The sequence below is a fragment of the Pyrus communis genome, chromosome 12 (assembly GCF_041283825.1).
Source record: "Pyrus communis isolate YQ-2024b chromosome 12, ASM4128382v1, whole genome shotgun sequence".
Classification (NCBI taxonomy): Eukaryota; Viridiplantae; Streptophyta; class Magnoliopsida; order Rosales; family Rosaceae; genus Pyrus; species Pyrus communis.
Genome location: NC_142576.1, coordinates 12182996 through 12198115, shown reverse-complemented (window position 1 = coordinate 12198115; position 15120 = coordinate 12182996). Strand labels below are relative to the sequence as shown.

The following is a 15120-nucleotide window of genomic DNA, read 5'->3' as shown; positions in this document are numbered from 1 at the left end:
GTTGAGCTGGACTTAGGCCTTAATGGAAACCTTTTTGCTTCCCCTAGTTTGCTTCAACACCAAGTCCCTAAATAATTCGAAAGAATTAGCGCGTCATAGGAAGTGTCTCGGTTGGACTAATGGCTCAAAAATTCATCTCTAACCGACGGCTGAGCTATAATTCTATAGAACCCACCAGACCATTATTTGGCCAAAAGGGGCGTCAGGATGGCCAAATGTAGCCCTCCTCTTGGCCCCTTTTTTGGGCCAAGCTCCTCAGTTGCAATAATTAATTCAAGTCCAACCACTAAATTTGAAAACATCCAATAGTAGTTTAATTAAATTAATCAGTAAATTTCAAGTATAAACATAAAACTAAGAAATTATTGAGGGGCTAAGTTTAGCACATTCAGTTAAAAATGATATATGAGTATGGCTTGATACTATTCATTTAAAAGTAAATTTTTGCATGGCTATAATTCTCAACGAGGCTATGTTTAGCCCTTTCGATTGGAGATGATAGTCTTAAGGAATCCCTTGATTTCCTCGTTTCTTCTCGTTTTGGCTTAGTCTTCATCTTTATTTCCCTTGGCACAACTATGACCTTCCTTTTTAGCATAACATGGAACGTTGCTCCGTTGCTCCTATGAAGACTAGTCACACACTTTGCCTAGAACGCCTTAGTCCCTAGTCAATTTTCCACAGGTGTTACTTTTGGCAACACCCTTCCTGGTTTTCATTTCTTGTTTTTCTATATGAGCTGGGAAGGGAAGATCCCCTCTCTTCTCATTAATGAACGCTTTGCACTAGGTTTTCACATGGTCCTAAAGCTTTGGATTTTTGTTTCTTCCTAAGCGGGTTGGTTGGCTTGCTAAGGGAAAGGGAAACTTGATTTGTTCTCTCCCAGACCTACCTACTTGGAACTCAAGAATCATGGGCTTGGACTTTTGGTAGTCTTAGGGCTGGTTTGGTATTGTTGTGCTTTTGTGCTGTGAGAATAAGTAGCTGTGAAATAAAGCAGCAGAGTGTTTGGTAAACTTTTTTGTAAAAATGCTTTTGAAAAAAAAAAAAAAGCAGTATTATAGTGTTTGGTAAACTTTTATGTAAAACAGATGTGAAAAACAACCGGTTTTTCGAAGCTGGGTTTCGCAGCTTCTTGTTTTTGGCTTTTTTTCACCCAAAACTATGAAAAAAAAGCTGAAGCTGAATGTTTACCAAACACAAAAACAGCTCCCAGCTTTTTTTGATACCAACTTTTTTCAGAATCACCTCAGTACCAAACCAGGCCTTAAGGTTTTAAGCAACCCAAAGTCTTCCACAATATTGGTTTCACATAGGCCTGATAATCTTTTGTAACCATCCACAACATGATCTAGTTGGCTAACCCCTGATACGTGGCGTGAGCTCATATTAGTGTGTAGCGTGGTTAACATGACTTGTCTACAACATCGTGACAAAGCTTGGCACGATAGATATGCGTGGGCTTGGCATGGTCATACAAACGTACCACTCATAGATTATTTGGCATGATTGTAAATACGATTCCTTCTCAATTTTGCACCTTTGCATATACTTAAGCTGCTCGAGGTATTTTTACGATAATCGGGCTTCTAGATGTGATTGGGATTGTACGTGAGATTTTTGGGCCCAATAGTAGGCAATATTGTTGCCTACTTTGGAAGAGTGCAATTTTACCTACTCAATTTCCAACGTGCAACATTTTGCTTACGTGACTCATCAAATATGGTTTGCCAACCCATTTGCCCATACCAATGCAAATGCTCTAATAGCTAGACGCTATATTGGCTAACAATATCTACAATGGGAGACACAAAATGCCTTGAAATGAACTTTTTATATTTTTAGTTGGTAAATCTCTCTAATAGAAGTAAAATTCTTATCTTAGCCGAAAAATGTAAATAAAAATCCAAATTTACATATTTGTTTACATCTTTTGAAGGTGGGCCCCATCAAATAAAGAAAGAATAGTACATGGGATCCTAAGTTTGCATCTCTCCCATTGAAATACATGTCACATTCCCCATAAAATGTAAAAATGTGATGTAATTGTAGTTTTCACATCTTAACTATGCACCTCTCCATCAAAGATGCTCTAATATATGCATGCACAGTAGTTTTGAGAAGTTGTAAGCATGTTTGAGAAGTTGAAAACATTTTTACCTCTACAACAAGGCGCCTATTTTGATGAGTTATTACATTATAGAAAAGTATCTTTCCTTTTAAATTTTTATTTGTGACATTACATTATTTTGGTGTTATTAACAGTTATACTATGTACAGGCAAATTTTTTTGTAACAAAATCTAAAAACAATTATAACTTATTACAATATGAAAGTTATGTAACTGGCCTAAATTGAAACCCAAAGTTTTCATAAATAGATAGAGGTTATTACTGCATAGAATATCACAATAAATCTACTAATAGATGTAGCATTTCTCGAAGGGAGATGTATGGTAGCTCAAGAATGGAATAGTTAAATATTGCATGGAGGTTTTTGTTGAAAAATAGACGATATATGTAGTGGCATATAGAGTAAATAAGGTACAATGTTTATTAAGTTTGGCAAGTGTGCCTACGTCCTCGGGTTAGCAACAGTAGTTTCTTTCATTATCTGAATTAATAAGAGTATAACCATAACTCTTAGTATTTTTCTCTCTTCTCTCTAGCCTTGGCATAGCTTCCATGAATTTCTCTATTGTGTTGTGTCTTCTTTTATTGTGTTTTGGTCATATATCGCATGCTCTTTATATAGAGCTCTTAAAATGCAAAAGTCTACAATACCAATTAATGCATGTTGAAAGTTTACACGTATAAATATAAAAAAACCAAACTTCTATTTAAGCCTATAATTTCGACTTCTATTCTTCCATCTTTCACATGCTTATTTTATCTTTCACATGTTTGTTTTATGTGGGCATTCAACCAATTTCACAACAGCTTTATATTATGAATTAGTGGCTGTTAGCCAATTATCTCTCTTAAACCTTTATAAGAAGTTAATTTTTTTCCCCCAAAAGACAAAGTTTCAAATCTTTCATCTATTTTGTGTTTATATTTGTCACAGGAGCTACTTAAAAGGGTGAAAAAATCTTGCGCACTAAGATGAGTCGTTGCTATATAGAGTTCAATAAATCAGACATGCTCGAGGAAGAACAAAGTTCACGTTTAGTGATTTTTAGTGGCGCAAAAGTCGTGTTATCCTCAACTGAAGGGAGAATTGAAATCACATGGCAAACAGGTAAACTAATTTCGACAAAATTTTGAATATCTGACGATGGAGGAGTAATAAATTATTTATAAAAGTATAATTATCAGATATTTATAATATAAAAAAAAGATAATTAACTAAAATAAAATTTTATAATAAAATTAATGTTGTAGTACAAATTCGATTAGTAAATCGGTATGACCTTTTTATATTTAAAAATAAATAAATAAATAAACTGCTGAAGATACCACATTTCACATCACTGTTTTCACAAGTTTGGAAGAGGCCAATCCTACCTTTAATAATGGAAGGATTAGTAAAGAAAGTTGAGGTTTGATCATAAAATTAATTAATAATATAAGAGTATATTAATTACTTATAAATACGTTTAATGTCCCTTCTTTCCATGATATGGGATTCACTCTTAACATGTCTTATTACGTGTAGCGATTTTCAAACCTAACATGTGAATAACACAAACGAGATGATATAAAACACGTGTTGTCGTTGTACTTTCCACGTGAAACAATTTGTGCTTTTACCACAAAAACGTTAAGGTTTTACTATATAAAACTAATTAATAATACGAAGAACAATTCAATTATTTATGTAAAAATTCGTTCTTTTCCGATATTGCGATTCACTCCCATATATCAATCAAATAGTTGTATCACGGATCGACTTTTGGGATAAAAGACAAAATTTACAGTGCATTCCTGACTTTTCATGTTTCAAAATTGGAATAATTTTGGACCACGTAGAAAAAGAAAAGAACCAGTATTATCTTTTCACAAGATTCATCACATGCAGCCCCAGAGATAAGCCGACACCACCTCTGACGTTTGTTGTGTCAGGAAGAATTTTCCCAAAATATGGTTGTAATTTAAAGATCCAGAAGAAAGAGGAGACTTTTTTTTTTTCCGAAATAATAAGAGTATAAAGAACTCGAAGAAAAAGAGAAACTGAAATTATAGCCTCGAGGTCATCATCTGATCAGGCCATGGACGGGAATAATCAAGTGAGTCACGTGACCGCAGGGCCAAGCAGCAGCAGCAACGAAGCAAGACTGGCTATCCTGGAGCTGGCCAACATGATCAGCGTCCCCATGTCTCTAAACGCCGTTGTTCGACTTAACGTCCCCGACGCCATCTGGCAGGGCGGTTGCAACACTCCCCTCTCCGCCTCTGACATAGTCGCACGCGTCCTCCCTAATGTCGGGGGCGACGCCGAGAACCTCCAGCGCATCCTCCGCATGCTCACCAGCTACGGTGTGTTTGAGGAGCATCTGAGCAACCTGGACGACGGCTCCGACGACAGAAAGTTCTCCCTTACTCCAATCGGTCAAACCCTCGTCACAGACCAAAACGGCTTGTCGTACGGCCCTTATGTCCTCCAACACCACCAGGTTTTTATAATCTTAATTATTAGACATTTAATTTCTTCAATAGGTAAACAGAATTCGATGATTGCCGTATATGAAATTTAAACTTACGACATCCTCTGAAGAAAAGTAAAGATTATATTTGGCCTTATTTATTAGCACTCAATGTAATGTTGAATACATCACACATTAAAATTTAATATTAAATAACTTATATACCCTAATATGCAATGATAATTTTGATTTTATAAGGTTAAAAAAAAATACTAAATACATCCAAAAATCTCTTTTAACATGTATATTACAAGATTATTTATCCTCTTCAACTCACCACTCTCACTCTCCATTGTGGAACAGAAGCCTAACCAAGCAAACTACAAACACATTGATTGAGAAAAATTATTTTTGACAGATGAAACTTGAAATCGACATTTCAAAAGCTTCACTTTATTCAAAATGTACCGTCATAGGTGGATGAACGTTAAACTTCATTGGTGTCAGATTACAGTCCTTGCCTTCTTTCGCAATGTAGATAATGGTGATGCCGTCATAGGTGGATGAACGTTAAACTTCATTGGTGTCAGATTACAGTCCTTGCCTTCTTTTGAATCAAACAGTACATAGCACAGACCATAAAAAAAAGTGAACAGAATCACTGTGAAGAGTGTGGGGTGTATAGAGCAAAGTGGGGTGTATGGAGAAAATGCAAAGGTGTATGTTGAGAGTATGGGGTGTGAGGGTATTATGAAAATGTATGTGGGGTGTATTAATAAAAATTTTAATTGAAAAAGCAAATATGGAGTGTATTCAACAATGTTTGGGGTGTTAATATAATAAGCCTTATATTTGAGGTATAAAGTATGTGGAAAAAAAAAAAAAAAAAAAAAAACGTAGAAGCACTAGACCAAATTTAGTAAATTTGTAAACCATATGATGTGTCACCAATAAGAAACAAGCACATTAATCGACACTTAGTTAATAATCCAATCATCTATAATCAAATCATTTGAATTATAAATTTGGTTTATATACTGAAAATATGATTTAAACCCCTTAAATTCAATTTTTTCCATATAAAACCTGACATAATTTTTTTACTCAAAAAAAAAAAAAAAAAAAAAAAAACCAAGTGATTAGGATCCACCTAAGTGAATTCATTAATTACTTATTACTTTACACATTTTACATTTTTTAGATGCCTAAAATACCCCTATTACATATTTGATGTGTACAATTAATTCTATGCAGATTGTAAGGATAGAGTTAATGATTTTGCTAAAAGAAAAATAAGACATTAATGTTAAGAAATTCATTGCATATTAATATCAAATATGAGAATTGTTGGCTTAATTCTATGTATAAGGCATTATGAGTTCATATATATATTTTTTTACAACCAAAAAAAAAAAACCTAATATATGTAATAATACATACAAAAAAGGTAATTTACCTACCATGTACAAAAATTTTATTTGATTCAAAATGTGTATAAATATATGTGTGTGTGTGTGTGTGTCACATCCCGGCTCGGGCCGGAACCACTTCCCGGGCCCGACTCCACCACCGTAGCACGATATTGTCCGCTTTGGGCTTACCATTCCCTCACGGTTTTTGTTTTTGGGAACTCACGAGCAACTTCCCAGTGGGTCACCCATCATGGGATTGCTCTAGCCCCCTTCTCGCTTAACTTCGGAGTTCCTACAGAACCCGAAGCCAATGAGCTCCCAAAAGGCCTCGTGCTAAGTAGGGATGGGAATATACATATAAGGATCACTCCGATGTGGGATGTCACAATCCACCCCTCTTAGGGGCCCGACGTCCTCGTCGGCACACCACAGCCAGGGTTAGGCTCTGATACCAAATGTCGCATCCCGGCCCGGGGCAGAACCACTTCCCGGGCCCGACTCCACCACCGTAGCACGATATTGTCCGCTTTGGGCTTACCATTCCCTCACGGTTTTGTTTTTGGGAACTCACGAGCAACTTCCCAGTGGGTCACCCATCATGGGATTGCTCTAGCCCCTTTCTCGCTTAACTTCGGAGTTCCTAAAGAACCCGAAGCCAGTGAGCTCCCAAAAGGCCTCGTGCTAAGTAGGGATGGGAATATACATATAAGGATCACTCCCCTGGCGCGATGTGGGATGTCACGATAATATACATATAAGGATCACTCCCCTGGCGCGATGTGGATGTCACAATCCATCCCCCTTAGGGGCCCGACGTCCTCGTTGGCACACCATGGCCAGGGTTAGGCTCTGATACCAAATGTCGCATCCCGGCCCGAGGCGGAACCACTTCCCGGGCCCGACTCCACCACCGTAGCACGATATTGTCCACTTTGGGCTTACCATTCCCTCACGGTTTTGTTTTTGGGAACTCACGAGCAACTTCCCAGTGGGTCACCCATCATGGGATTGCTCTAGCCCCCTTCTCGCTTAACTTCGGAGTTCCTACAGAACCCGAAGCCAGTGAGCTCCCAAAAGGCCTCGTGCTAAGTAGGGATGGGAATATACATATAAGGATCACTCCCCTGGCGCGATGTGGGATGTCACAGTGTGTGTGTGTGTGTGTGTGTGTATTTATATAATTAGACCATAGTAATTTACCTACCTACTATTTGAAATGTTCATTTCCAATGATGCAAAATATTGTATACCAACAATAAAATATTGCATAAACTTAGGAATTGGATCATGCTTTTGATTTTATCTTTTACCTACTAACAATCATATACATATTACTTCATATATTTTTACCAAAAAAACGTCCCTAATAGGCTAATATATGTAATAATACATGAAAAATAATTTACCTACCATATATACAAAAATGTTATTTGATTCAAAATATATAATCTACGTTTTCTCAAAATATAAAATAATATATATATATATATATATAATCTAGGTGTAGTGTGTGTGTATATATATTATATAATTGGAACAAAGTAATTTACCTACCTACAAATTAATTTCCAATAATTTACCTACAAAAAATTATACCCCATGTGTAATATAATATCTTTTTTTCACTAATACATGGAGAATAATTTATCCATAACAGGAAGAAATATAATTTGATGTATTATATTGAAAAATATTATGTCATATTTATATTTATACAACAATAAAATGTGCCTAATATATGTAACAATACATGAAAAATAATTTACCTACAAGTTAGAGAAGTGTTATTTGATTCAAAATATATAATACGGATTTAGTATATTTTTTTTTAATAATTGGAACAAATTAATTTACTTCCCAATTAATGCCAAAAAAAAAAATATATATATATATATATATATATATCACAAAAAAGGTAAAATTTTGGTATGATATGGATACAATTAATGCAATACAACAGTTTATATATTTTATTTCACTTTTTCTACAACTTTTAATTTGGAATAAATTTAGGGATTTGGGAAAGTGGCAAAGATGTAAATAAATTGTATTAGTAGGTCAATAGTGTACCAATATGGCTGCAGATTTTAAATTTGGGCTTTTATTGGACATTTATATGTATATGGATTTTTATAGGAATCATGAATTGTAAAGGCCAAAATATAAAGCACCTAAAATTTTTGATCTCCTTAGAATTATCCTATTTAATATTGGAGCTTTTCAAGGATGTGCTTATGGGAGCGTGGCCGATGGTTCACGAGGCGGTGGTGGACTCCACGGTAGAGCCATTTGTGAAGGCGAACGGTGAGCCGGCTTACGAGTACTACGGGAAAAAGCCGGAGATGAACGGCCTAATGCAAAAGGCGATGTCGGGTGTGTCAGTGCCGTTCATGAAGGCGATTTTGGACGGCTACGACGGATTTGAAGGGGTGGAGAGGTTGGTGGATGTGGGAGGGAGTGCAGGGGATTGCCTGCGGATGATCCTACAGAAGCATCCTAATGTGAGGGAAGGAATTAACTTCGACTTGCCTGAGGTGGTTGCCAAGGCACCAGCAATAGCTGGTAAGATAAATGACCGGGTTTATTAGTAACAATTTCTAGTCAATGCATGTGTTGTCATGACTTATTTGAGTTTGGTTCACTTAAATTTTATATATTAGGAATTCTGGCCGTTAGATTTTGGTGAATGATCAATTGAGAACCGTTTAACGAGTAAAAAATTTAATCTATAAAATACATCGGATAATAACAAATTTTTCGTTAATTATGAGGTGCGCCTTTAATGTTAAGTATCACTGAATGATACATGTAATTTAGCTTTTAAATTTTATTTTCATTTCTCTTCATTTGACCTATTCATTTTTTGTATTACTCAATCCTACGTATTCATTTTTAATACCATTTAGTCCTACGTATCATTGAAGAAAAATGATGAATTATAATCATATTGCTAGATACGAGCATTATGTTAATGGTTTGTGGTGCAGGAGTGAGTCATGTTGGCGGTGACATGTTCAAGTCAATTCCTAGGGGTGACGCTATTTTTTTTAAGGTTTGTGCAAACCTCCATTAAACATATATTTAGAAAATTGTTATTCACACTCTCGATATATTGTGCAGTTTAAATTTTTTATATTTAGAAATTTTATATTTTTCTAATGCACAATTTGATTTTTAAAGTGTTTATATATATTTTTTTATCTCAAAAAATATTACTAATGAGTACTTACTGACCACAGATATTTAAAGTATGATTAATAGATGCATATACTTTCCAAAATTAATTAAGTTAGGTAGAACATCAATATCAGATTGTTATCTTTGTTTGAAACTTGAAACTTGAAAGCATCTCTTTCACTATTTTATGAGTGGTGACTTATTTAACTATATTTAGATGCATGAATGTGTCTATTCAAATACTTCTAGGATTCTAATTCTGAGTTTTCGATTTGACTTATTCTCTTTCATTGGACATTTCTGTTTTATTTTTTAACTTTAAACTAAATAAACAGATAAAATCAATAAACCAAAATAAACACAAGTGTGTAAAAATAAAAAATAAAAATGAGTGCAAAATTCAATTTTCTTTGGTAATTGTCTTCTTAATCCATAGAATAATGACAGAAAAAGTGTTAAGTGCTAGACCCCTATACAAAATATAAAATTGTTCTCTTGGTCCAGAGATATACCATGAGACATGACTCAATCCAAACCAAGTTAATCCAATTCTTATTATTGGGTGTATTCAATTGGGAATTTGAGATATTTTGATGGATTTATAAATCCATGAATTTTTTTAGGAGTTTAATTAATTTGTAAATATTTCATGTAAAATTTTGATTGAATTCCCTTGAAATCTCATGGGGAATGTGAGATTTGTGGTTGCTTAAAATACATTACAAAATCTCTTCAATTCACTCTAATTCCTCAACTTTTTCAAATTCTTTAAAATCAAATTCTAATTGAATACACTTAGAATGTTATAAACTTCTTTAAAATCTTAATTGAATACACCCAGATTTCTAGAGATTTTAATAAACTTTCTTAAAATCATGATTGAATACATGTTGAATTTCAGAAAATCACTTGCAATCCTGATTGAATACCCTTAGGTTCATTAAAATAATTAAAATCCCTCAAAATCTCAATTGAATACACCTCCACCAAATCAATGCTTGTAACATACACACCCCTCAGTTACAAATTATTGTTTAAATTGGGTTCATACTAATAGTTGTATAAAATAAAATAAAATAAAAAGCTGCATATATACTACCCCTTATTCGGAATTGATAACTCTACTATTAGTATATATGCAGCTTTTTATGTTATATATGCCTCTACTATAAACATGTAGAATTTTTTATTAGAAAATCAAGTGTATCCTGGGGAATCACTCAATTGTAAGTTCTTCTTCAATTTTAAGTGTTTCTCTGCAAAGCATTTTTACGATCTACAAGGGCTTCTACAACGTAGAACTGATTATTTTGATTTTAATGTCCAACGCATTAAGAAAGTAATTTTAGTTCAGTAAACATTTTTAGCTCCTCTAAAACCAATATCAAATGCGCACTACCATTCTTTTTCCTTTTTTTAAGTTCATTTATGGTCTCCTAGCAAGCATGTCGAATTAGAAACTGAAATTTCTGTCCTAATTTGCTCAAACTTATGCACTAATTATGCTTGATTGGCTTGACTAATTAATATATGTCAAAACTTGGCAGTGGATTTTATCAACGTGGACGGATAGCGAATGCAAGGTGATACTGGAGAATTGTTACAAAGCACTTCCGGAAGGAGGGAAGCTTATAGCCTGTGAGCCGGTATTGCCGAAGAAATCAGACGAGAGTCATAGGACCCGTGCGCTCCTAGAAAACGACATATTCGTGATGACCATCTACAGGGCCAAGGGCAAGAATAGGAGCGAAGATGAACTCCGGCAGCTCGGTCTCTCCGCTGGTTTCTCCCATTTCAAACCATTCTACATCGATTATTTCTACACCGTCATAGAATTCCAAAAGTGAAGTTTCATTTGGCTTAAATTCAACTTTGTTGTGCTTTGCTCCTTTTGATTAAGAAGAATAAGAATTGTAAAACTTCCATTTGGCTTAAATTCAACTTTGTTGTGCGTTGCTGCCAAATTCAACTTTGTTGTGCGTTGCTCCTTTTGATTAAGAAGAATAAGAATTGTAAAACTTCCATATGGCTTAAATTCAACTTTGTTGTGCTTAGCTTCTTTTGATTAAGAAAGAATAAGAATTGTACCAGTTCGATTCTCGCCAAAGGTAAATTTATACCACATCATTATGGCTTGACCATTGTGAGGCTTAACTCATTTTCTCACCTCGTTAATGTAGATAATATCATTTGTTCAAATAAAAAACATTTCATTCATACTAAATTACAAATTATATTCATGACCAACACTAATAGGCCGAACCCTATGCTTGATTATTGGGCTTCAAATTATTCAATTTCTAACGATTTTCAAATTCTTCATGTTTCTATTTCAACTTGATCCAAATCAACCTAATAATTCTATTCCAAATTGTAATAAGAGGGTGACATGTGTAATGTAAAATTACTTTTCTATTAAATTATTATATACCTGTTGGTTCGGTTTACCGTGGGGTTAGACATTATTCAATCCAAATTAAAGTGTAAGAAAAATAGATGTCTAAGATTGAAAGTAGAAGATATTACAGTTGTTGAGTCACTTAGTACTACGATCTAATAGTATTCTTCTTCACTTGTAAGTGAGAGGTCTTTGGTTTGATTCTCGCCAAAGGCGAATTTAAATCACATTATTGCTAACCCATTGTGATGCTAAGTCCACACCCCTCCTCTTATTGCAAATAATATCGTTTGTTAAAAAAATAGTTGTGAAAATTAAATTTAATAGCTAAAGTTGTTGGCATAAAAAATCAGATAGAATACGATTTATGTCCACTCATGATTTGGCCCGAGTTTTTCTTTCGATCTAGTGCCAATGAGTGGTTGAAAGAAAGTACGGTAATAGGTCTACTACTATTGGAGGCCTCCCAAATAGGTCTACCACTAAAGAAGAATGTGAAGATGTCCAAAAATTTGATTGTGCTTGAGAATAAGAAAGCTGAATAGGCAAAAGTAATGTTCTAAACGGCGCTAGGCGTTAGTCGGGTAAGGGGCAAGGGTCTAGTGCCTAGGCTCCTAGGAGCCTAGAATCTAGGCATTTTATTTTACTTTAATTAAGTATATTGTATAATGCATAAATAATGTCCACTTATACTTAAGAAAATACATAATTGTATTGAGATACATAAATTGCAAAATAGAATGACATATAGATTATTAAGTATAGATAGTGGCGAAGCTACATGAGGGTAAGGAGTGGCAGCCGCCCTTCCCATCGCCGGAAAACATGTCTAGGAACGCTGGTTTAGCCCCTCTGCTCTCGTCGGAACTGAGAAATCCCATTTGAGGCGACCAATGATCTGGTTTTGCTAATACGTAGCGCAAGGTTATAATTTTTTTTTTTTTTCAAATCCAGGCCAAAATGACATTGTTTTGGTCCTGGTAAAAAGATATTAAAAATTTCCTAATTAAACGACACCGTTTCGTTTAATGATTTGAAAAAAATAAAATAAATATAGGGACCATTGCCCCTTTGTTTCCTCCCTCCAATCTTGTTCCTTTCTTCATTTTTCAATTAGAGAGCAGCAAAGTGTGCTGCTGCTCTCCATCTCCCAGCAATAGAACCCTTAGCCCTGTTTGGCCCCTTTGCAGCCTTCAAGCCACTTTAGCCGGCACCAGCCACTCCAATCGTTGCCAACTTTGAAGCCACCCCAGCTTCTAGCCTTGAAGCTACTCCCAATTTGTAGGTAAATATTTTAATTTCTAATCTATAATCCCTAACCCTAATTAATTATTTAATATGAATTTTTTATTAATTGGTATAGTATAGAAATAGAATCATATAGTAATACACTAATATGGTTATTGGTTATTGATTATTGATGAATAAAATTATGTTTAAGGTAAAAATTGAATTCTTGATTATTGATTGATTAATTAAATTATTGTATAATGTCTACGATTATTCATATGATTAGTTGAATTGAATTTTTGTTTATTGAATAATTTGTGTGATTATTAGTATTGATTAATTGAATTGTTGGTTAGATTAGTTATTAGTCAAGTTAGTGTAGTCTACTCTAGGACTAAGAGTCTAAGAATTTTGTTTTTCTTTCTATTTTACAGTTACGTAATGGAACGATACTATAAGAAACAATGTTTAAATCTTCCTCCAAATATTTCGGCTAGTCCTCCTTCAAATATTCCCAGTAGTCCTCCTTATCCTTCAAATATTCCAAGAAGTCCTCTTTCAAATATTTATGGTAGTTCACAATAAAGTGAAGCCACTAAGTTGGATGAAATATTGACTAATCTTTATGCAAACCTTCGACATAGACGTCAAATGCTTGATTATCCACCTAATTATCGTGGAGCAATTCGTTGACACTATCTCCAAAATGATCATTGTCAACCTAAAGACTACATCATGCTAAGAAAAGCTAGCAACAATCGATGTTTTATCACCAGTTGGTTTGAAAAGTTAAAGTAGTTAGAGTATAGTATAGTAAAAAGATGATGCATTTTACTGTTATTGCTATCTTTTCAAATGTGATTTCGATAAACCTGGTAGTATTGGAAGTGATGCGTTCACTGAGAAATGATTTATAAATTGGAAGAAATGAATATAAAATTTTCGAGTCCATGAAGGAGGTGTTAGAAGTCTTCATAAAGTTGTACAACAAGCTAGAGATTTGATGACACAAAAGCAACACATTGAAACATTTGTGATTGAGCAAACCGATGAATCTCGCATTAATTATCACACTTTGTTGAGTGCACAAGATAGTTGTTGGGACAAGGTTTACCTTTTTGTGGTCACAATGAATTGTTAAAGTCAAGCAACAGGGTTAATTATTTGGAGCTTACGCAATTTCTTGCCGATCATAATGAGAAAGTTAGAATGGTTGTGTATGAGAATGCTCCCAAGAATCTTAAGGTTACTTCTTTCATTATTCAAAAAGATCTTGTCTATGCTTGTGCAATTGAAACTATTGATGCAATCACTTAAGATATGGAAGGTACATTATTTTCTCTTTTAGTTGATGGATCATGTTATGTTGTGTTTCAACTAAAGAGCAAATAGCAGTGGTATTGCGTTATGTGAACAAAAAAGAAACAATTGAAAAGTTTTTGGGTGTGCAACATGTCTTATCTACAACTAGTAGCTCTCTTGGAGAGGTCATTAAGAGATTATGTGCTACAACAAATTTGAGTATGTCCAAATTACGGGGACAGGACTATGATGCAACTAATAATATGAAAGGTAAGCTAAATGACCTTAAAACAAAGATTGTGAACAAATATCCTCGAGCATTTTATGTTCATTGTTATGCACATCAACTTCAACTAGCTCTTGTAGCTGTTGCAAAGGGAAGTGAGGGCGTTGTCATTTTCTTTAATAATGCTAATATTTTGGTCAATATTATTAGATCGTGTAAGCGGTGTGATGCATTTAGAGAGAAACAACAACTTAAGAAAGCTCTTGATATTGGTGATCTTGAAACGAGTAAAGGGTTAAATCAAGATAGTAGTCTCATGTGTCATTGTGATACAGGTGAAACTCATATTATGGTATTATAATTAGTATTATTGTTATGTTTGAAGTTATGGAATTGAATGATTGCTTCAATGAGGTAAACACCGAGTTACTTCTTTATATGGCATGTTTAAGTTCTGCATCTTTTAACAAACAAAAATTGTTCGTTTAGCCCAACTTTATTCTCAAGATTTTACTAGTATGAACCTCATGAATCTTCCAATTCAACTTGATAATTACATTCACGATATGAAGATGTATAATGAGTTCTCATTATTGAAAGAAATTAGTGATCTTGCAAATGAGTAAGCAAAGACCGAGAGGTATGCAAGTTACATGTTAGTGCACAAGCTTTTTACATTGGTTTTGGTGTTACCAGCTGCAACCGCTTTGGTGGAGAGAGTTTTTTCTGCTTTGAAGATTGTGAAAACACCATTGCGTAAGATTGTGAAAACACAATTTTCATAGCAAAA

The 15120-nt window shown here is 34.4% G+C and overlaps 1 protein-coding gene and 1 pseudogene across 1 annotated transcript; both read left to right on the top strand.

Annotated features, from left to right (window-relative positions):
• Nucleotides 1–3933: 3933 nt before the first annotated feature.
• LOC137746015 (O-methyltransferase family protein) lies at nucleotides 3934–11228 on the top strand. Its single transcript, XM_068486061.2, has 4 exons — nucleotides 3934–4615; nucleotides 8223–8559; nucleotides 8985–9049; nucleotides 10722–11228. Exons 1-4 carry the CDS (start codon nucleotides 4211–4213, stop codon nucleotides 11019–11021), a joined length of 1107 nt encoding a protein of 368 aa, XP_068342162.2. The 5' UTR covers nucleotides 3934–4210; the 3' UTR covers nucleotides 11022–11228.
• Nucleotides 11229–13243: 2015 nt separating this feature from the next.
• LOC148692349 (uncharacterized) lies at nucleotides 13244–14691 on the top strand (annotated as a pseudogene).
• The last annotated feature ends 429 nt before the right edge of the window (nucleotides 14692–15120 follow it).

Coding starts and splice junctions, on each gene's coding strand:
- LOC137746015 (XM_068486061.2), top strand. CDS start 4,211: ATGGACGGGAATAATCAAGTGAGTCACGTGACCGCAGGGCCAAGCAGC. Junction 4,616..8,222: donor ATGTCCTCCAACACCACCAG/GTTTTTATAATC, acceptor GAGCTTTTCAAG/GATGTGCTTATGGGAGCGTG. Junction 8,560..8,984: donor CAAGGCACCAGCAATAGCTG/GTAAGATAAATG, acceptor TTTGTGGTGCAG/GAGTGAGTCATGTTGGCGGT.